General features: G+C 42.3%; 1 protein-coding gene across 1 annotated transcript in view; it reads right to left on the reverse strand.

The window, feature by feature from the left end:
- Nucleotides 1-3,511: 3,511 nt before the first annotated feature.
- Nucleotides 3,512-23,487, reverse strand: part of nherf1a (NHERF family PDZ scaffold protein 1a) — a 31,527-nt gene continuing 11,551 nt past the window's right edge. Inside the window, exons 2-6 of the mRNA XM_028567634.1 lie at nt 11,850-12,017; nt 6,500-6,653; nt 6,287-6,318; nt 4,895-4,975; nt 3,512-4,267 (exon numbers count right to left, since the gene is read on the reverse strand). Of these exons, the coding sequence (XP_028423435.1) occupies nt 4,112-4,267; nt 4,895-4,975; nt 6,287-6,318; nt 6,500-6,653; nt 11,850-12,017 (591 nt within the window). The 3' untranslated portion in view covers nt 3,512-4,111. The remainder of the gene's footprint in view (nt 4,268-4,894; nt 4,976-6,286; nt 6,319-6,499; nt 6,654-11,849; nt 12,018-23,487) is intronic.

Consider the following 23,487-nt stretch of genomic DNA (forward strand, 5'->3'; position numbering starts at 1 on the left):
AAAAACGAGGCAGCAAGAAGCAAGAAATCTGTCATTTTATTCACGGTAGCGATCTGTAAAATTTGGCTGCCTGTCGATGGTGTCATTTAACCTTTGACCTCTCTAGTTGCTGTAACGTCCGTCAAAACACGGGGAACACCAGGGACACGATCTGCTCGAGTCTGTAAACTCGTGGTAATAAAAAGTCAGAGCACTTGCGCGCACAACAGGGTGTTCAACGCACCCCCATTTCAGTCTAAAAAAACGTGTGGCTACGTTTTGTTGGGGCCGAACGTGGCCCAGATGATAGATTCAAGAGTAAATCATACTGTCACAACATTATACCCAGTACCAGTAGTAATACATACTTTTTTCATTGATTACATGCCACTTTGCAACACAGTAGTAAGACCGAATGTATTGGTATTTCAATATTTCAATCCTGCTTACTACAGTGTGCTACGTTGACATGTGGCTCATGCTAATGCTTGGTGGCTAAACCATAACGTTATTACAACGTTCAGCACACTCAAAGTTATTTTCGGTATGACAGTATGTTTTGACCACGGTTAACAGTGCCCACGATTTAAATTCACCACGCAGCGTTAGCTAACATTACAGTAGCTGTTTGGGTAGTCGACTCATCTAATGCTAAGCTAGCATGTTAACATTACGTTAGCTAATGTTACAGTAGCTGTTTGGGTAGTTGACGCATCTAATGCTAAGCTAGCATGTAAACATTATGTTAGCTAATGTTACAGTAGCTGTTTGGGTAGTCGACTCATTTAATGCTAAGCTAGCTAGTTAGTTAATGTTACTTTCAGCTATTTCATTAGAATGAAATGACATAACCTGAATAAACGTGACTGAAAGTAACGTGAATAAACCGTTAATAGATGAACTTGGGGTTTCTCAAATGGGGATCCTCGTACCCCTACCCCAGCAGCTGTTCCATACCCCAGCCCAGGAATAGCTTTGGGTGTCGGTACCTAGGGGTGCTTTGGAGTACTGCAGGGGGTACGCAAGATTCTTTTTAATGTTCCCTTTAAAAAAATATCAGTCTTGCAAAAGTCCTAAAATAATTATACACCATAGTTATGAATGAATTTCGTGATTGTAAACATTTAAAATGTAGCATTTAAGTTTAAGCGTACGTTTCTTTAAAGCTAGGCATGCTTTTCTACCCAAATAGTTTTGTGCTGTTTAGGGGGTACTTATTTGTGACATATTTCAAATGAGGTACATTATTAAAAAATGGTTTGCGAACCACCGCATTAACTCGTCCGTTAACATGATTTCTGCCTGAGTCACGTCAGAAACATTTTCATTGGCAATGTTGGTGTTTTTAAAAAACGAAGACAACTCCCAGGATGCCGCGCTAGTTCACGACGTCATCAGATTCTGTCTTTTCTTGTTGTGATTGAGAGACCCGTAGCGGCAGAAATTCCCCTCTGGGTTTAAATAAAAGGGTCGTCTTTACAGTAAATTGAAGAAATCCCCAAATGGAAACTGTAAATGTTAAAGCAGGAAGCTACAGATAATTTAGAGCGAGAATAAGAGAACTATTGGCAATCTTTTTGATTATTTGTTTTACCCTGGTTTTGATTGATGATTCCAGTACGCTCCAGACTCCATTGAAGAGCAGAGACCACTCACAGCTTAACTCTGGCTTTATGGTCCTATTTGTTCAATTTTTTTTACTGCTGCAATGAATTCATTTCCCAGCGGGAATCAATCACTTCTTCCTATCTCATTAAACATGTTACTATGGATGTGTTTGGTGCATATGATCGGCTGTTTGCTCTGCCACACAAACTCAGTTGATTGATAAACGTAGTTACCAGAACCAGCTTTGTGAGACAACTTATTCAAGATCACCAGTTTATTGAAGCCAGATATCTCAAAGAGATCATGAATTGAACTTAATGTTTTTTTGTTCATTTACCCATCCCTCTCTCTTTATGCACCTTATAGAGTATTTAGCGCACAGAAAGATGCTTTATTAACTCATCCGAGTCAGTCATTGACACAATGCCCAACTACGCTGACTGTCTGTCTGTGAGCCTTTCAATGAGGCCAGTAAAGAAAAGCAATCTTTAATCCTACATTTGTCCTTACCAACTCTTGAGTTTTTAAACGGCCCTTTCGAAAGTTAAAGTCAAATGGACAGATGGGAGTATAGTTTCACCTTTGGTGATGCAAATTGTTAAAGCTAAAGTGCATAACGGATGTCACACAGTGCTGACTCAGCCTGTCTCGGAGACTGTGGAGACATTCCTTAAGCCCCCAGAAGGAAGTTGTTAACAGCTGATTGTTTATTAACTCAACGCCGCTACATGAGCGGTACACAAAGCGCTGTCAATCAACCTGCTCACCGGTTCTCAGTGTAGCTGCTAACCTGGCTCTGATTGGTTACACAGTATGTCAAGTCTACCTGTATTATCCAATACCTTGACAGGCAGGAAGTGGGGAGAAAACCACAGCGACGCAGTGTTTTATTTATTTTTTAGGAATCCCACTGCTTCTCTTCAGCACGTCCAGTGTTGGTGTAATTACTCTGTCTGCCAGAGGAGGAGACCAAAGGTCTGCACTCAGCTTTAAAGTGCTTATATTATGCTTTTTGGCTTTTCCCCTTTCCTTTATTGTGTTATATATTCCTTTTTGGTGTTTGTTATAAGTTTACAAAATGAAAAAGCCCAAAGTCATTCTCCCATTCTGATGCCACTTTCAGCAGAATCAACACAACTTACTAAGAAGCTTAATTTCTCTCAAAATAACATGTTCTCTTAAATCATTTTATTTCTGTATGTACATTCATCTATCAAGAGCAACATGAAAAAATAATCTGTAATGTCCAAGAGTCATAGAAGATGACAGAGAGAAACCCTGGAGCGAAAGATAACTGGAGAGAAATGACATTGTTTGCAGTAAAGCCTGATTTATGCTTCTGTGGAGGCTCCACGCAGATCTTTCTCCTTAGCCTACGTAAGTGGCCTGAAGTTTCTACTTGTGCGTTGGCGTGTGTGTCGATCTCTTCTTTAAGAGAATAACAGAGCCGCCCTGTGTGTGGGGAGTGTGTGAGAGTGAGTAGTGACTCTAGAGTCATAGTGAGAGGAACAAAATGTCTCCCCTGTTCTTTCTGACCAAGGTGGGAAATCTGTAGCAGGAAAAGTTAACCCTCTCCTTGATTAAATGTTGATGGAGAAAGAGAACGAGGAAATGGGTGGGGTGGTGTGGGTGGGGTTGGAGTGGAGGATGCAACGCTACTTTTTTTTAGTTGTCCAGGTAAGTTGATTGAGAACAAATTCTCATTTGCAACAACAACCTGTAGTCCTAGTATGCATGTCTTTATGGTGGGAAGAAACCGGAGCACCCGGAGGAAACCCACGCAAACACGGGGAGAACATACAAACTCCACGCTACCAAGCCATGACATGCGCTGCCGTGACGTGTAGTTAAATTTTTCGAGAGTCGAAGTCAGGCTACGGTAGGGTCATGTAGCCACGGCATAGATTTTAGGCAGAAGTATAAATCAGGCTTAAGACCAGAGCTTTAATCGTTCTACAAACTACAAAGTCCCTTCAACCATGTGAAGACTTTAACATGCTGCTGACAACAAGGGCTCGGGAGAGTTATTCAGCATTGATCATTCACAGATACTGAGCAGAGATAATGGACATTCTTTCATTCTAGTTGCTGATTGCAGACATCAAACTCTGACGTTTGTTCAAACTGTAAATTTAACATTTTGACTCAAAATCTGCCAAGAATACATTTTTCCCTATGCCCCATTATTCCTTAAATGGTCCTTTTCATTTGAGAACCTGTCCATTACAATTTATTCACTCTTTAAAACATTCTTAATATATTAAAATTCATTCCTGTGTGTGACGTCAACAATTATTAAAACATGAGAAAGGAAAAAGTGGCAAAACTAAATTAAAAGAAATAAAATCATCAAATAATACTGTTTAAGATAAGTTCAAAATGTTCTAAATGAACATTGTGTTGGTCAAAGTTAAAACCAAATCCAGCGAGCGGACACAGGGCAGTAAGACGGCCAGGATGGAACTGAAGACGAAGATGATGATGATGATGATGATGATGATGATGATGATGATGATGATGATGATTATAGGTTGCCGAACAGTTCGTTCCTCTTGCTCCAGTCCATGGTCGGGGCTTTCTTGGCAGCTCGTTTCTGCCGGGCTTTCTCTTTGGCCTCGGCCAGCGACATGCTCAGACCCAGGCTGTCAGCTGCTGGGGCCGCCCTCGGGGCCCGCTCCACCTGAGGCAGACAGACAGGCAGACAGACAGACACAGAGAGACACAGGCAGCGAGACACACCCACACACAAAGACACGTACACACAAAGAGACAGACAGAGACACACACACACATTTAGATTTTTAGACCGTTTCTTTGCAAACTTGAATCATCAGTCAACAGAGTCCAACCTCCCTCATCCAAACCTCTCGAGATTTTCAGGTTCATCACTTGGCTGGCTAACGTGAAAGATCAGTCGGTTTTTTTAGCCATAATTTGGCTTTTGTGTTAAACCCTTTCAGTTCTGTTTGGGATTTACGTTCCGTGGATAAAGAGTTCCAGAAGTGTGACCGGGAGGATGGACCAAAATGGGTTGGGACTCTACAGTTCTGGTTAGCCGTGGTCACCGTTATTTCTCTGTGTAGTGAGTTTACACACCGTGCCTGGGGCCCAGCCCGTTTAAACACTTTCAAATAAGATTTTAAAAAAAATGCTAAATTGTCAAAATTCAGTAGACTGTATTTCTGTATACCTTTGCAGGTTTTTGATCTAAAATAAAGAACCTAAAGGTATATTGTCATGTATCAGTGCATGTATCGGAGATGTTGGGATGTTTCCCTGCAGGGACGGCGTGCTGCTGCTGCTCTACCTCTGCCGGCAGCGAGGCGGTGGAGGACGCGCTGGAGGCAGACGAGCTCACCGACACCTTGGGCTTCGCCTGGGCGGCCACCTGCAAACAGGAAACGCATCACAGTGACTGAGATTAAGGGTCAAAAACAAGCTTTATGATAATAAAAGAGGCGTGGTTTACCGTGTACCTGTGTTACTACATTATCTGGATCACATGACAGGGATAGAACCAAAAGATGTATCCTGGGATTAATTCAAAACTTTAATTTGTTTAAAAAATACAAATCTAGTGACAATTATATTGTTAATCACAATTATTATTTCTGAGGCAATTACTTGTACAGCAATATTTTTAATTGTTACAGCTCCATTAATCTCTCTCTCTCACATACTGTGCAGTTAGATTAATCTCCAGTGTATTTAGGTGAAGGCAATAACAAAACTACAAGTGTAGGCTGCAGGTAGAACTGGTTTTGTGATGTGGATGATTGTCCAGCAGGGGGCAGGGCAGTGCTGTACCCCCCCCCCTCCGCTGACATGCAGCATGCCTCAATCATATTCTCATCGCTCACTTATTAAAGCCGAGGCTCAGTGTCAGCACGGATCTCAGCGCTGGTTGAAATATTAACGCGTCCACATTCTTCAGCTGCACTGTGTGACCCGATCTGCGTTACGGTGCCCGACTCACTCCGGCCATGTATGAAATTGGCATCTAATTGGTAAGCAGCTGCTGCTCTAAAAATAAACTCCGGCTCGGTAAGTGGCTTTGGACAGATGCTGCAATATGCTGAGTGACTAGAGTTTCTCACTGCCCTGAGAGCCTTTGAACACATGCACATACTAAACCACAACAGCTGCATTTTCATCCAGACAAATTTATTTGTCCATTATTTACACTAATGGAACTTAAAAACCTCGAAGATATTGACCCGATTTGTGTTTTATGTACAGAAATGGTTGGACCTGAGCTGCTATTCTAGAGCTCTATACAAACTCACCAAACTTTTAGCTCTGTAAATGTGAGTAAATCAAGTAAATATATTTTCACTGATAAAACACAAACACACACTCTTTAGGTCAGAGGTGTTATATAACCGCTGTGAATGAGTGATTGTGTCGCTGCGGCCGAGTAGGATCTGCTGCATGTGTGAGTGTGTGAGCAGCGCTCGTTAGCCATCTCATTAGCATAATCCCCAACTCGCCCTGAGAGTCAAAGCCACTTCAATCCCATGATCCCCCAGGACACAGAAGAGAGAGACCGAGAGGGGGAAACACACTGCTGAGCTCTTGTTACCATGGTTAAGGGTCAGCCACAATGTCACCAGAGGGGCCAATCCACTTTTCCCATGTTGTTTGTGAGTGTGTGTGTGTGCACGTCTGTGTCTGTGTGTGTGTGTGTAGGGGTCCTCACCTCCTCCTCTGACGCTGGCTCAGGAAGAGGTCCTGCAGGGGAAAGAAGACACAAAGGCCTCACTTCATCTCCATTTATCATACAGTCAGTTCAAACTACATCTTTGCTCTTGATATTTTGATATTACATTGTAAAGGTGTGTGTGTGTGTGTGTGTGTGTGTGTGTGTGTGTGTGTGTGTGTGTGTGTGTGTGTGTGTGTGTGTGTGTCCCACCGGTGACATGTGCCTCGGTGGGCAGGACTCTGCATCTGTTAAAGAACTCCTCAGACTCTGCATCCACCACCAGCAGCGAGGTGGAGTCTCCTCCTGCTTTGATAGCGGCGACCACCTCGGAGTGCTGCAGACCAATCACTGACCGGCCATTCACCTGGGGGAGGGAGGGGGGGGAGGGGAGAGGAGAAAGGAGAGGAGAGATGTTGTAGTAAGTGAGAGTGATTTGTAGTAAATGGGTTAACACATGCAAAACATGCAGTACTGTCCTTTAACCAGAACACATTGTTTTATGTATCTACATTGACAGCATGGCCGAGTGTGGTTAACCACAGAGCTAAAAGAACATCCGTATAAACGAGCCATCATTTCATCTGAGATTCGATTCTAAAGACCCCAGCAACATGCTCACATCACATTACCTTACAAATGCTAGATCCAAACTACACAGAAGGGATAGCTCATAGCGGAGTCTGACCAGTCGGTCATCACTAGCCTGACGTGGTCCTACTCAGATTCTAGTCAGAATGGGAGTCTGAAACCGCTCCATTGGGCTGTGATTATGGGGCGTGTTCCAACCGAACCAGGAACAAAAATGCCTCTGCCTTCATTGGATAGACCTCCAACCAATCAGAGCAATGGAACTCAACTCAACTGTCAACAGAACTCAACACTGTGTATCGTCCCCATAGCAACCACTCTTTGCACAATGCATTCGGTTCTAATGGTTCTAACTTTTTTTGAAGCTGGATATATCATTTGTTGCGTGTAAATATAAATGTGGATAACGTTAGTGATAGTGACGTGCTTGCTACAGTCGCATTTCTTGAGATGAATCGGCGAAAACACGTTTTATTTCAATGATTCACGGCTTTCTTCTAACGCCGCTGGGCACTCCCTCTCGCTCCACCATATAACTCTACGGTGCTTTCGGGCAGTTGTTGAGGCTCCTCCGCTGAGGATTTTAAAATTAATGCGCTGTCGATATCGTCTGTAACAGACGCGATGGAGGAATCTACACATCTCAGTTCTCCAGCGGCAGCCACCTGTTGTAAACAAATTCAACCCAAGCGTTCTTTGGTGACGTGGTTGATTCTGTTACTGTTGATCATCTGTCCGACAATTTGATTGGTCCGAACAGATCCTGTTCGGGCAATAATTGCTCCTCAACGGAGCAAGTCCAGACCGAACTTCCTGACCTCGAATGTTGTGGGCGGGGCTAAGTTTGGCTGGCATCCAGGCTAGGTCATCATAGGATTTGCCAAAAAATAGGGATGATGGAGGATAGATTCAGTTCACTCTGATTTAACAGAGAAGTGAAGCAAACCTAGCCTGGCTCTGCCCTCCTACGTACTGCCGCTCAATTTTCATTTCCCTTCAGTACTCCGTCTGGGTTTGCCGTCTCCCCACGGGGTTCGGGAAAAGCTTGCTAACGCTAGCGATGCTAAGCCAACGTCACGACCACGCGTTAGCGATTGGTTCTGGCAGATCCAGAGTGGCTCTGGGCAGATCCAATACTTTTAAACTTCAACAGAGTACCCGCCTTCAAGGAAGTTAACACTTGTCAATGGAGAGAGGCCAGACTCTCTGGACAAATGAAATGGTCTGGTAGGACCAGGCAGGACCAGGCTAATGGACCAGAGTCTGGTAGGACCAGGCTAATGGACCAGAGTCTGGTAGGACCAGGCTGAAGCAAATCCTCACAGCCAGAGAATGTTTGCCATTTTAGTTCTTTTAACAAGTTGTAGTCTGCAGTAGCCCTGATTATTCACACAAAGTGAATGATGGATGTTTCTGGAAGGTAAGGAGAGATGAAGTAGATCTGTAGAAAAAGGGAAGGAATGGGTCCAGACGAGAGTAATGGTACCAGTGAGGGAAGCGGTTTGGTAAGGTGTTATTACAGGGCGTGGTATACAAACACACTCCCACAGATGGAACTAATCAAGCATCTAGGGAGATAAGTCACTGAGGAATTTCTGTGGGAGGAAGAGCCGAGGGGGGGGTGGGGGAATGCAATCTCTCAGTCGCACCAACTCCCACAGAGGCATCAACGGGTGGTATGTGACCTCCACAGAACAGAAATCCACCAACGAAACCTCCACCCTGTCCTGTTTAAAGCTTGTATGTGGTTGTGAATAGTTGTGGTATTACTTCATTTAGATCACCTCTTACATCATTTGCCGCAAGGATGCAGAAGTTTGAAATTTTGCCTAAAACTAGGGGTGTAAGAAAAAAAAAAAAATATATATATAATAGAGTATCGCAATATTTTATTTTGCAATACTGTATCGATTTTCAAAAAGGCAATATCGATTTTCAAAAAGGCAATATCGAGATAGATAGATATCTATCTATCTATCTATCTATAAAAACAAAAAAAATATAAATATACATAAAATATAAAAAATATTCATGTAAGACAGTGGTTCACGTTTATGTTGTAGAAGCTAACCATGGAGCTATGGCTGAACTTTGGCTTACTTTAGCATATAAACATTTGCTCACTAAGAAACCTGGCAGTTTGATTTTCTGTGTACTGAATTGTTTACCTAAAGTAAACTTCTTTGACTTTTATAAACATCATGTCTTTTATTAAATATTAGTTAGAGAGAGAGAGAGAGAGAGAGAGAGAGAGAGAGAGAGAGAGAGAGAGAGAGAGAGAGAGAGAGAGAGAGAGAGAGAGAGAGCAGACGGTTTGAGCAGGCTGTAATTCAGCCCACAGACGCAGTAAATGGATTAACTCTGCCCCTTGCCATGTTCAGCATGGCCAGAAGGCCTGGTCATCCCACACAGAGAGGCCGACTTCTGCACTCTTTACACACCACAGACACACACGGGAGCCTGTAGATCAGGGGTCGGCAACCTTAGGCAATATTTGTGCAAGCGAGTTATTGAGGTGTTGAACTCGTGGTTGAAATGCTGAAGCACTCTCTCATCCGCATGCCAAATTACAACGTTCACAGTGGCGCGACCGGTTATTTACGGTAGTTTGATTGACTCGTATCCCCACCATAGACTGTATAAAAGCTATCTCCATCTGCATGCAGCAAAGACCCACCCTACTCTGCCTCTGCTCCGATTGGCTAGTAGGCTCCTAGTAGTAACGCTGCTGCTGCTCGGTAGCGGTAGGTCGGCAATTGCAGGGCCGCTAGCTAAGAAAGCTGAAGTTAATGTTGGGGCATTCCAGCCCCCACGGACAGAAGAGTGGGGTTTTGGGTTTCAGAAGGACCGTGCTTGTGTGTGCACTTTATGTCTCGAAAAATGTTGTTTGCCGAACATCGAGTGTTAAACGCCATTTTGAGACCAAACATGAGAAAACTTTCAAGGATGCGGCAGACAAGGCTGAATCTATCAACCCGTGCCACGTCCAAGTATGGGAAGCAAGCTAACAAAGTATTCAAAGTATTCGCCCACGGCCAGAAACCATGCTACCAAAGGAAGCTATCACATTGCTAATTGCATTGCAAAACGGGGAAAGGGCTTGAGTCGGAGTTTACAACACGATTTTCGGGAATTTCAGAAGTATGGACCCATGTTCTCATTCTTAAACCGGTTAGCTTTGATGGACATGAACTGGACTTCTCTCTGATGGACTGGCTGGATATACAGGACGTGGAAATGCAGCTGACTGGGCTGAAGACTTCAACACCGTGGGTGACAAAGTTTGCAGAGCTACGGAAACAACTGGAAACCGCCGCGAGGCGTGATCACGGGACTTGCATCTTCACCCGCCGGATATCTGTACCAGAGAAGTTTTGCCGTCTCAGGGACATTGTCTTCAGATCAACATATCCCTGTTGGCAGATATTCTCACATGTGAAGAGCGTGCTCAGCCCCTCCCGCAGTCGTTTGACAACTGACCACTCCGACGCTTGTGTACATTGACTGGTAGGCATCTGTTTAATGTAGCACATGTGACTTCACATACAAGGGCTCTGTCCCAGTGTCTTTTTTTTAATCTTGTATAGTGTTTGTTACTCTTAATTCTCCCATTGTGACATTTGCTGCCATTGCTACCTTTTTTGAAATGAGGGAATAGCATTGCAAGCAGTATGCAAAATGGGAACAGTGCATATAAATCTATAAAAAATACAAGTATTAAGAGTATTGCTGACAAGATTAAGGATTCCAACTCAGATGTGAATGTTTCATAAGCATGGCAGCATTATTGTATAGTTCTCAAATTTCTGTTTGTTACTCTTAATTCTCCTGTTTTGAAGTATATACCGTATTTTCCGGACTATAAGTCGCACTTTTTTTCCTACTTTGGCTGGTCCTGCGACTTATAGTCAGGTGCGACTTATATATCAAAATATATATAATTTAAACATGTTTAAATTACATGTTAATTCATACTGAAAAAATTACCGTCTACAGCCGCGAGAGGGCGCTCTAGGCTCGTGACAACTAGAACGCTGCTCCTAAAGACAACTGAGGAAGAAAAGAGATATACGCGGTAATCGGTAATCGAGCAGCAGAAAGAAAGTTTGAAATGAGGGAGAAACTTGTGAGGGACTGGCAAAAAGGTGACTCTTACTGCAATGAAGAAATCAAAGAAAGCTAATCGGCTAATCGCGGGCTGAAAGCTAGATGGCCAGAGCTGGAGGAAGGAGTCGGGAGGGGCTGGTCAACGGTGCAGCTACGTCTCCACGCCTTTTAATACCTCCACGCTCCATGCCCTGGTAGCTAGTTGTTCTGTGTGCTATTGTGTAGTTGATTAACTGTTAATATGTTACGTTAACATACCGGACACCTACCGTATTCAGCCAGTTGTTCTGTGTGCTATTGTGTATTTGACAGATGAAAAAGAAAAAAAACAATTCTAAATAAATGCGACTTATAGTCCGGTGCGACTTATATATGTCTCCTCTTCATGACGCATTTTTTGACTGATGCGACTTCTACTCCGGAGCGACTTATAGTCCGGAAAATACAGTAAGATGATAAACAAGATTGGTGTAATGTTGGTAAGGTTAATGATTTCAACTCAGATGTTTTCACAAGGACGGCAGCCTCCTATCATACTCCAGATACAATTACAATGTCCTGATTATGGGAAAGGTTATCAAATGTTGCTATGGAATAAAATGACCTGGCACTTCATATCAAAAAGGTTGCCGACCCCTGCTGTAGATAAACACACTTCACATGCAAAATCATGCAAAAGCATGTGTCCATTAGAGCTAAATAAATACATTCTCCATCCAATAATAATCTAATATACCTCTTGGGATTTCAGTTTTCCGTCTGGCCACTGATGTAATAGGATTAGAGCGGATACACACATACAAACAGAATGACAGCGGCACAAGTCGCAGCCCTCAGGAACAATGGGAGCGAGGCTGTTGTGTACCTGGATGATCTTGTCCTGTGGCCGGAGGCCGGCTCTCTGTGCCGGAGAGTCTTCGTCCACAGCTCGGATGTACTGGCCCGGTTTGGACTTCTCGCTGTGCAGGTTGAAACCGTAGCCGCTGGTTCCCTTCTTCATTTGGCAGAGCCGCGGCCGCAGCCTGCCTCTCTCCTACACACACACACACACACACACACACACACACACACACACACACACACACACACACACACACACACACACACACACACACACACACACACACACACACACACACACACACACACACACACACACACACACACACACACACACACACACACTAATCAGTAATATATTACAGTCTCTCTCCATATACAATGTCAGTAATATACAGTACCATCTGGACGTCAGCTGATTAATGATACTCAGTCCTGTGTCTGGTAGGGCTGGGTACGGAATTCAACCCTTTTTAGGCACTGACCGAATTGCCTCTAAAGTATAGAGTATCGAAAAATGCCTCGTCATTCACTACCCAAATTCAATACCTAAGGAGTAAAACTCATCAGCGTCAGTGAGCCAATCAGCATGCAGCATGCTTCTACCAAGATCTGATAATGTCTTGGCTGCCTAACGTTACACGTCGTAGAGACACGCAGGACGGCTCACCGAGTAGGAGCTGGAAAATACATAAATTGGTATCGAAAAAAAGTATCATTTAGGAACCGGTATCGAAGTCACGGTATTGTTATTGGTATCGAACATTTTGAACAATACCCAGTCCTAACTGTGTCCCAACGGCTGCTGAGATTTCGGACTTTCCAAAGAGCCCTTTACTGGGTCTGGCTCTTATCTGTATTTCCTGGGAATGAATCATCACTCCAAGAGCCACTGAGATATATTTGGAAACCCATCTCCACCAGGGAAATAAAAAAATGTATGAAATGTTAGGAATGAAAGAAAACCCCAATTGTTGTGATTATACCACAGCTAAGGAGCGTTGTTTGGCCCGACGCAAAGCAAAAATAGATTTTTATTAACGAATAATCATATTCACAATCAAATAGGCTCTTATTGGCTGCACCTAACGAGCTGGTTGCTATGGAACGCACTAAACGCAGCACAGGTGACGTTAGCCTGCACTAGCAGCTAGCATGCGCTATTTCTTCAACGTAAAGAAAGTCCCGTAGTAACACTAACTAACTAACTAACTGCTAAGTCATCTGTACCAGCATCTCCCGTGTTCCACCAGCTAAAATTGTTTTTTTTTTTTTTTAGTCTGGTGGCTTAGAAGAGAGCACAGATAACGCCTTCAGTCATAGTTGTGAGGCAGTCAAAAGTCAATATAAGACCTACCAAATCATAGTGATGAAATATTACAAAGTTGGACATAGTAAGTAGATCATAGTTATGACTTAGTATGTTATAACTTTCCACTTATTTCATTATTTTGCCTTGAGAAGTTGAGAATTTGGATTTCCAATCTCATAACTTACTTCAAGTCTAAGTGTCTCATAATTGTATAACATGCAGCAGCAGGGAGAGATATCAATAACCATGTCAGGATGGGACATATAATGGCTGCCTTCAGCTAGTGCAAACAATCACTTTCAGTGCAATTAATCCAACGCAGTCCACTTCCATGTGTCTTACGTCAATCTGAGAGTCCACATCAATACAATCACTGCATGTTTGTACCGAATGACAAGGTATGTACGTCATGCAACTTCCCTATTTACATACTGTACGCATGGCGCTTCCTTGGCCTAATTAACATATGAAGTCTGAGTCAGACCTACAGCAGGACACTTAAACAAGGTCATAAACATGCAGGCAGAACAGTCTTGTTAGGATAGGGCTGTGAAATGAATCAAATTTTGAATTGCAATTTCAGCTCCCAACGATCACAAAAACAGAGTAATTGTGGAAAACGATTATTTTGCACATAGCGCCGTGTTTCCGTTATATACATACATATCGCCCCTGTGCATAGTGCTCAAAACCAACATGAAATAGCGTAGTGATGTCCCCTCAGCATTTTGTTTTGTTGCTGTGTGTAAAATGAACGGTTGACATTAACCTGTTTCAGGCATCGTTATAATGTTATGGTATAAATACTGTATATGTAGAGCTAACGCACAGTAGTCAAACTGATTTTATTCTGATCCAAAGACTCTCGGTGAGAGAAAGGTCACTATATCCTGGAATGTAATTGTAAGATATGATGCTTTTTAGAAAAGATTGCAAATAACCATAAGCTTATCTGATGGCTACCGTAGTCGCCACTTTACAGGCCAGTAAGTGTATCATCAATGTTGTTGAGGCTGTTTTTTTTTTTTTTTTTTTTTTTAACGAACATGCCGATTTATCTTTGCCAATATGTTGGATTCATGTTGAAAATCACGGCCTTGGACAGATGCTGACAGATGCCAGTTAGACAGTTATATAGTATACTGCATCTGACTTCCTCTCCTAACGGACCGAAACAGTAACCGGTCTCTGCTAATCCTGCTGTGGCCTATGCCTGGTTAAGTGTCTAATCCCATGTGCGGGGGAAGGACCTCCGTATTCATTTAACCGTTTAACATCAATACTCGATGGTGTTTTTTGCCCCCAACTGCTCCTTCCAGGCAGCGCTGCGACCGCTGCCTTCAGGGCACCTAACCCTAACCTTAACCGCAGGGCTCCAGACTAACTTTTTTCACTAGGAGCACAGTGGCCCCCAAACTGAAAATTTTAGGGGCACAACCAGAAAATTTAGGGGCACACGCCGTAAATCAACATGCTAACCAAATATTCACATTTCTACAAATTTTCACTGTATTACTAATAAATACTTTTATAATAGATGCAGAAATTACAATGTGCTGTTTCAAATTCAGTGTCACTTTTGAAGATGCAACATAGAAGGTGACAGCCCCATCGCGGTCATGACAGTAAAAGAATATATATTTTGTTTATTATTGTATTTGTATATTATTTTTTAGCCGGTTTTATTTTCATCATGACCATTTTTAATTGCTCTTTAATGTTTCATGTAAGGCACTTTGAATTGCTTTGTTGCTGAAAGGTGCTGTAGAAATAAAGTTGCCTTGCCTTACAACCTCAGCCTGTCAGTCAGTCACCAGGGCATAGAAACCACTGTTGTGCCTGGCTGCTAGTCTCTGAGGAGGTGTAACATCAACAGCACCGCAACCGCTTTCGGCTCGCCATTAATATCATATCGCAGCAAACGCTGTTTGCGTGAAATTATGAAAAACTGTAACCACACTTGAAACCAACCATGACTCTCTGTGACTTCAACAAAACTGCAGATTTTACTCCGTCCGCACCTCTCTGTGTGTGTGTGTGTGTGTGTGTGTGTGTGTGTGTGTGTGTGTGTGTGTGTGTGTGTGTGTGTGTGTGTGTGTGTGTGTGTGTGTCTCCGCTCTGTGTCAATATGCAGAGAGGACAGATAAGCTTGCGTTTACACGCTCAGATGCTTTTGGAACCAAAATTTGGCACCGAAAGATAAATCATTTTTCGGTGCCATAACAGTATCGACGTTCGGTACCCAGCCCTAGCATCGTCTGCAGCTCGGCGTGTGTGTTTGTGTCAGAGCTCTGCTCTCTGTCAATTTTCAGAGAGGACAGATAAGCTTGTGCTTACGCGCTCTCAAGTATCGAAATGTCAACGTTTAACGTGTAAAAAAAGGGGGCAAATTCTCTGGATGTAAAATTCAGTCGCACGCTCTCAAATTTTTGTCGCAAAATGCGACCATTTGGTCGCAGTCTGGAGCCCTGCCTTAACCCTAACCATAACCATAACCAGTGCCTCCCAAGGCAGCGCTGCCTGGAAGGCACCGTTGGGGGCAAAAATAAAACACAGATAAACGGCATCATGGGCTACGTCTTTATTACTGGACTCCTGGAAATCATTGTTGAACACAAAAGGTGTCAGCTCCATAAAAGGTATTGTCATTTTCCAATATATCAATGTTGTAACTTGTCCTAGTGTTGTTGCTGCCAACTGTACTGTGAACATGCACAATCAAGATAATTAGTCAGTTTTACAATTCTGTCCCTAATTTATTTCAATTTTTGTCTTTACTAACATTTCCTTTTTTTTACTTCTCCACTTGGTGTAAATAGGCTTCCACGTCCATGTGAAGAAAAAACTCCGAACCCTTACAGCATGGGTGCGCATGAGGCAGTAGCAGGCATGTAACATCTGTCACTCTAATAAAAAAGAAAATGTCCCCACCCACCTGTTGCACTTCCATCATCTGATAAAACCACATCTATCTACAACATCCTCAGCTATCAGCCGCTATCTCCAAGTTATTCTCTGCCAAGTGATCATTTAGGATCAATTACTGCAACCTCAGCATTCGCTCCGGACTGACGCACCCTCTTTTCCACTCACAATGTGGATTATGCATCGATCCAAGGGTTTGTACCAAGTCAGGCTGGTTGATGATTGCTGAACCATTCAGGGTGAGTCAGCTTGCTGTTGGAAGGACGTAAAATGAGGCAATAGTCAAGTTGAACCTTTGGATGTAATCACATTTATGACACAGCCCACATAACCATCGGCTGTTAATGAAGATGATATGGCTGAACAGGTGAGGTGCATAGTACACTACTGGAATGCTGTACAGTACAATTATCTCATGTTGAAAGCAGAGTCGTATGCCTACTTCTGGGCTAGGGCATAGAGATATGCATCGTCTTCCAAGGCAAGGCTGCAGCCAATCATGTTTCCATGTAATCTGTGGCATTTACTGTGCAGAAGACTTTTTTTTCCATGAGGTTTATGGAAGGTTCCACCCAAATATGTAACCAATGAAGCAGCAATCATCAATATTTTCATATCAAAAGTCAATTAAATGACTAGAGTGTAGGTTTTAACATTGGGGGGCAAATATGAAGCGGGGCTATTATCGGGGCTCAAATGCTCGCTTTGAGAGCATGAGGTCAGGAAGCCCTAAAGCATGTGAACACTAAGAAAACAGCAGGACCTGACGGGATCAGAGGGCGGGTCCTCAAACTGTGTGCTGACCAACTACCTTTGGTATCCCAAAAAAAATCTGACAATGTGATTACAAGACACCAATGAGTCTTCTTGGCAAAGAGAAAGAAAGAAATCTCGAGAAAGAGACAATTAGACGGACGCAACATTAGTTACAACTTTACACTCGCTGCCGCAGCACTGCCCGGGTTCACAAGTGTTTTTCGTCAATGCCACTTAGACCACTGTTCTATCCATCCATCCATCCATCAATCCATCTAGGCATGCTGATTTCAAGCTCTCTTAACAAGTAAGCCAGTCCTTCCACAAATTCCAACATCAAAAAGGGGAGTTCAGACAACAGTAGATCTGAAAAACTGAACGGTTTAAAGCTTGGCGACTGATGGGTAAGTTAACCAGTCATGTAAAGTAAGCAAGCTTCATATAATCCATTTACTGCACCATGGGGGGGGCGGGAATCTGGCTGTGGCGGAAGGTCTGGCTAGTCCACTCAACATTCTGGGATGGGAGAAAAACGTGCTCTGGTTTATTGGCATTTCTTTAAACCAATCACAATCGTCTAAGCACCAAACGGAGCCATGGGTGCTTCTGCAAAATAGCCTCGGGAAGGAACTGGTTTTGGTGGAACGTGTGCACGTTCAAAGGTTGTTTTTATCGTGCAACAGAAAACTCAGATTGGACAGATAGTCTAGCTAGCTGTCTGGATTTACCCTGCAGAGATCTGAGGAGCAGTTAACCATAGTCCTCATGAATCCACCGGAGGTTAGAACGCCAACACAAAAGGAAGAGGAAGATAAAGGACATCCGGCCGAAACAAGGAACATCCGGTGGAACCGGAACAATCCGTGAAATGAAATGTCATCGATAGACTACACAGGAGGTGACCAGAAATAGATTGCCACCTTTCTGTCTTTCACTCATACTTTGGCTTTGTATCTCTGGCAATACCAGTGGCTCTATGAAGAAGATCCTTGAAGCGTGTAGCAAAGTGGCACAGGGCAAGTCTACATCTTTTAATATCTCCATAAATCTCTTCTTCACATCACCAGCATCACTTGTCATAGTAATGCGTGCATTAGTGACATTTGAGTATGACTTTCTGATTTGATTTTCAGTTTTTTTCACTGTCCATTTCAAAGCATGAACAGGAAACCCACAGTGTCAGCAGAGCCATGCACAGCAAAACAGTGCAGTATAGAGGCAGGCCAACTATGATAATATGATACCCTAATGATCCCTGCAGTGACAGTTGTAGCAGTCGCACATACCAATTCTTAGGAAGTATGCTGTGCCTTGTCAAACACATACTATTGGGAAGTGTTATCTAGTGGAACATACCATATCTATGTGTCAACCAATACCAAACCAACTATCCATCCATCCATCCATCTTTCCGTCCATCCTGTAGCGACCGAACAGTTGCATGTTATATTGGGGGTTGGGTGGCTCTGGGTAACTTGACAATAAGGGATTTTATTGTTTATTGTTTTAGCTGGGCAATAGAAAATCTAATATCACGATATTTTGGCCAAATACCTCAATGTTGATGTTGCGGCGATATTGTAGGGTTAACTATTGGTGCTTTCTCATATATTAATAATATTAACACAATGAAATTTTTGGTCATCAGTAACCTGGATACAATGACTATGTGGGTAAAGGCAAATAGTAGAACAGCTAGGACAGTCTGGAGAGTTCAGAAAATGACATCACTTTACTGTAACGTAGCCGTTAAAACCAGGAATAGACAACACTTGTCTCATCACGATAGGACGATATCTAAAATAGATATGTTGCCCAGCCCTACTGCCATTGTACTACAAAAAGTTTGGTACCACTACACAAGTGCACCAAATGTGGATTAATCTGAAAATAGTCCCCAGCAAGTGCACTCTTTCATCCTGTTTGAGCAACAGTTGCTAAAAGCAACAGGGATCAGCCTTTTTGGAAGAAATAAACTATATATTTGTGAATCCTATCCAAAGATTTAAGTATTCAGTAGGAACCAATGAGCTTGGGTCTGAGTGCCACAAACAGGGCAGGGAAGTCTAAAGGTATTGAGAGGTGGAGAATCAAATTGTTGGTTTGGGTCTTTTGTGGCATTTGTTAATAAGAAAACTATAGAACAACACCAGCCTTTCCCTTTAACCTTTGCCCGGGTCTAACAGGCTCTGCTCACTCCGCTAGCTGTACAGGGCTGATACCTAACTGTAGTTAGCCCAGCTAGCCTCACTACCACAAAGATCAGTTGCGTGCATTGCGGTGCACACATGCAGCCACTTTCCTGGCGTGTTCTTGCGACTGACACAAGTCCACAGCTGTCCGAGCCGGTCTCCAGCGCATCCACCTGCAAGGCTGTCAGCTGTGTGTCTGCTTGGCACACTCTGTTGTGTAGGACAAACGATTTAACCCTCCAGTCCTCATCCATTTAGTGGCATGTGTCACGTAGCTCTCCACTGCGAACACCATGCAACAGAGAGCCATGAACTTAGCAGGAAAAAGAGCTTAAAACACACTTGCTGGTGAAAACTTAACTTATCTAGCAGTTAAGAAATAGATATTGTATAGTCCATTTTTTTTTTACGATGCAAAACTCTTTTAATTACCTTTTTATTTTTGTTATAATAATATATTTTTAACTATTTAACTTATAGCATTAATCGTTTAGAATTCGTATTGTCGGTTAACGGTTAATTATTATCATCCTTATGCCATACCAATCGAGCCATTTTCCCTTATAATGTGCAATTTTCAAGACTTGCTCTGCAGAGAGGTTAAAGGTCAACCACAGTGTAGCACCTGCAGCCTGGTGGGGATTCAGCACAACCAAACCAGAAAGTGCCATTTTGGTTGCAGCGATGTGGCTGCAGGCACAGTGGACCACACTTTGGGCCAGCATAGAAATAACATCTGTTTAGGATGTGCCACAGTGTGAATGCAGGATTAGCCCAGTTTAAGAGCGATGGTACAAGAGGCAGCAGGCAGCCATTGTAAACATTCCCTAAGCCTGTTGAATATCAGAGGTTAATGGTTTTACAGCATGCTGTAGTTAAACATCAGATCCTGTGCTCTAACCTGGTGTCACATAACCAGAGCTGGCTTGTTGAGAGGACCTTGAACCGAGGGTGGAACACCGAACAGTGTGTGTGATGTGAAACCTTTATGACTATCTCTGAGCATAATTCTACAGAGAGAAAACAGCTATATCTCAAACATGTTGTAAATTTATAGTGTGGGAGGATGAAATTGAGCCATGTGCTGCGACACCCCTGAACCTCGCGGCACCTCTCACACCAGCCTCCTGAAACCATCAAGTCAAAAAGAGTCCGGGGATTGCTACAGTCCACCTCAAATGGCAAGAAGTTATGCAATGAACTTGCACGCAATGAACGGTTCGTCACCGAGTTTAACAGTACTTAGAGTTGGTGCTGGTTATTGAAGCCTAGTTTGTTTTTTGGGTACTGAGCGATGTGTGCTCGTAGCACTGACTGCTGTCAGGTGCTGAAAGTTGGCATTACATTTTCTCTGATCATAATTTGTTAAAAGAAAAATCTTGTACCACATTTATCATCTAAATTGGCCACTTGTGCAGTTTTCACATTCCTCAATTTTGTTATGTAGGATTTGTTCTTTGGTAAGAACAGAATGTACGCACACTCAAGAGAACACATTTGACTGCAGATGTTTGTGCAAAATAAGTGCTTCTTGGGCTTTCTTCACTCTACAGTATGCTATTATAGGATTTGAATTGAAATAGTATTTGTATCTTTTCATATTTTTTTTGTATGATTTTACAAAGAATTATAGTCTTCTGAATTAAATAAAACACAACACTAACACAAGTCACATTAATTCTGTTTCATCTTGAATATAAAAACCTGCAAAGCTGTTCCATTCTCTGATCTCGCTTGGTATGGAGTTCTAATACTTTGTGGCTCTAACAGAGAAGACTGATCTGCGAAAAATCAGCAGATCTGTGCTGTGCTGCAGTGATATGAACTCATTTTATGGAGGAGCAGCCAAATCATTGGTTACTTTATAAACTTTTTTATTAAGTATCAGTGTTTCCCCCAGAAAAGTTGTTTAGCCCCGTGGCAAGTGTCTGTATTTTCGATGAGGGGCCGGCTGGGGCCAGTCCCAGACTGATGGCAGCATTCATGTAGAGCCCAATAGTTTCTGCGATAACAGAATCATGGACAAAATCGCGAAATTGAGAATGAAAAAAAAAAAAAAAAAGCTATAAGACAGATTCCACAGGGCCCTACACAATAAGTCAGTGCTGGGGGAAAAGCTAACCGAAGATTTGAAAATATGACTACATCTAACTTTCCAATCTAGCCTTCCCACTGTCACTGTAGTTTAAAAAAAACGTCTTAAAACATAAAAACATTTAAAACTAATTCCCAGTGGGCCACCGGGCTTTCACTGGGGGAAAACCTGTGTATAGTACACTGTATAACAGTATTTTGTATATAGTATTTACCTGTGTGTTGCAGCTAGAAGTTGCTGCAGTAAATAAATCCTGCTGAGTAAAGCAGTCCGTTGTATTTTGGTGTGTGACGCTCAAACTGTTGAGCCATACACCGACGCCTCATAAACATGGTAACATCTAGCTTTGTGTTTACTGCTGGAGTAAGTTATTAGCTTACATAATCAAACACAAGTTACACAGAACTGCCACCACATGTAGCATTATGCTTATCATTAACTGGCTGAGAGAAAAACAAACAATGTCGCTTCAGCACTATAGCAACTCGCTACAAGGACAGGAAGTGGTTTTCTCATTGGTTCCATCCCAACAGCTAACAACTCGTCTGCTGACAGAGGAGCTGCTGCTGCGTGTGCGTGTGCGTGTGCGTGTGTGCAGAAGTGGCCTCTACCAACAAAATCTGTAAAATGAGTTCCATCTACCACTCAGGCCTCTGATCATGGATGGGTTTATAATGAGAGCAACAGAGATGTGAATTAGCACTAAACCACAGAAATGATCTTTTCCACAGAGAAACCAAAAGGAGAACGTATTTATGTCAAATCAAGCTCAGCGGAGTGCCGGAGGTAAAAGGCACCGAGCTTCCTAAAAGATAGTGAAGAATTGTTCACATTTAAACGTTTTTATGAAATATACTGCGGTTTTTCTGCAAGTTTTCCAGACACATTCTTCTGGGTTACTTTGCTTAGCTTCCTGCAACCACAAACCCGACCTGGGTAAGCACAGCGGTAAATGGATGGTTTTAACTTACAGTATTTTTATTTATTTAGCTTTCCAAGGTTTAATCAGACACCAAACTAATGAAATTTGCCAAGATGTTTGACAAAGATTATCTGTATTAACTGTCAAAACATATTGTATATTTATTTCCCCACACACCTCCCCCTCATCTCTATGCACATACTCACCTCAATCTGTATTCTTAATTTAGCAACTGCTGGCTGAAAGCAGGCTGAGCCCAAAGCTTGACGTATATGTAACTTAGCATAAATGCATTCGGAGTTTGAGGGGAGGAGAGACTTTGCTTGCACCAAATGTAATTATAATCCCCGTTGAATCTTGACGGATCGGCAGGCTGTCATTGGACAGCTTAACTTCACGGTCAACATGATCACAGCAGTGGTGTCAAAGTCTCCGGTCATCTCAGTGTCACAAGCCTGTCCTTGGTTAACTGGAAGTGGAAAATGCTTAAAACTGAATAAATTAATACATGTTCTCTATTACTCAGCCAAAAGGGAAGTTTTTCAGACCCTTGTTGCAGGTTCTGTGGGGATGAGGAGGAAGACCTGATGCATTGGTTTTATTTTTGCCCGCATGTTGTTAAACTTTGGGCCAATATACAGATATGGTTAAAGTCTATGGATATTGTTTTGCGAATCACACCTCAGAATATTTTGTTATGTGTATATGAGGGTAAATGCAAACACTTTTTGAATGATTATTTTGATAGGTAAAATGTTTATTTTTAAAGCTAAAACTATATCAAATTTATGTATAAAACACTAAGAATAGAGTTTATCATCAGCATATGCTGGAAACAATTATAGCAACAAATAACAGAATAATTAAGCATGAAAAGAAATGGAATGTTTGTTTACTTGAATTAGAGGATTGATTTATGTTAAGTTTTTATTTTCTTTGTTATTATTATTTTGTTTGCTTGGTGCTTCTTTTTTTTTTTTTTTAACTATGAATGTGGAGTTGATTGTGGTGATGATTGTGGTATGAATGCATGGGGGAGTGGTAGGGGTGGGTGGGGGTTTTGAAGTTTGTTTTTGTCTTTGTAATTCTTAATTTGTTCTACGTATTAGATTCTAAATAAAAGAAAGAAAAAAAAAAAAATAAATAAAAAAATAAAGGGAAGTTTATGCAACCAACAGGCTATTTTGTATTTGTGTGTGTGAAGAAAACAATGGAGCAGTGAGGATTTCAGTCACATGACGCCAACAGCTCTTTTATGGAGTTTGTTTTGGACGGCAGCCCAAATACACAACCATCTGATGGAAAGTTGCTCCCGCAGGCAATGGCATCAAGATTTGGTCTGAAAAAAAAACTGATTGTTTTTCTCACTATTGTTCATAAGTAATTCTCCACGGTTAAAAACTCTTAAACATGAGCATATACTATTTTTGGAGGCAACCATATTACACACACTGTAAATTT

This window comes from Perca flavescens, chromosome 21 (genome assembly GCF_004354835.1).
Source record: "Perca flavescens isolate YP-PL-M2 chromosome 21, PFLA_1.0, whole genome shotgun sequence".
In the NCBI taxonomy this organism is placed as follows: domain Eukaryota; kingdom Metazoa; phylum Chordata; class Actinopteri; order Perciformes; family Percidae; genus Perca; species Perca flavescens.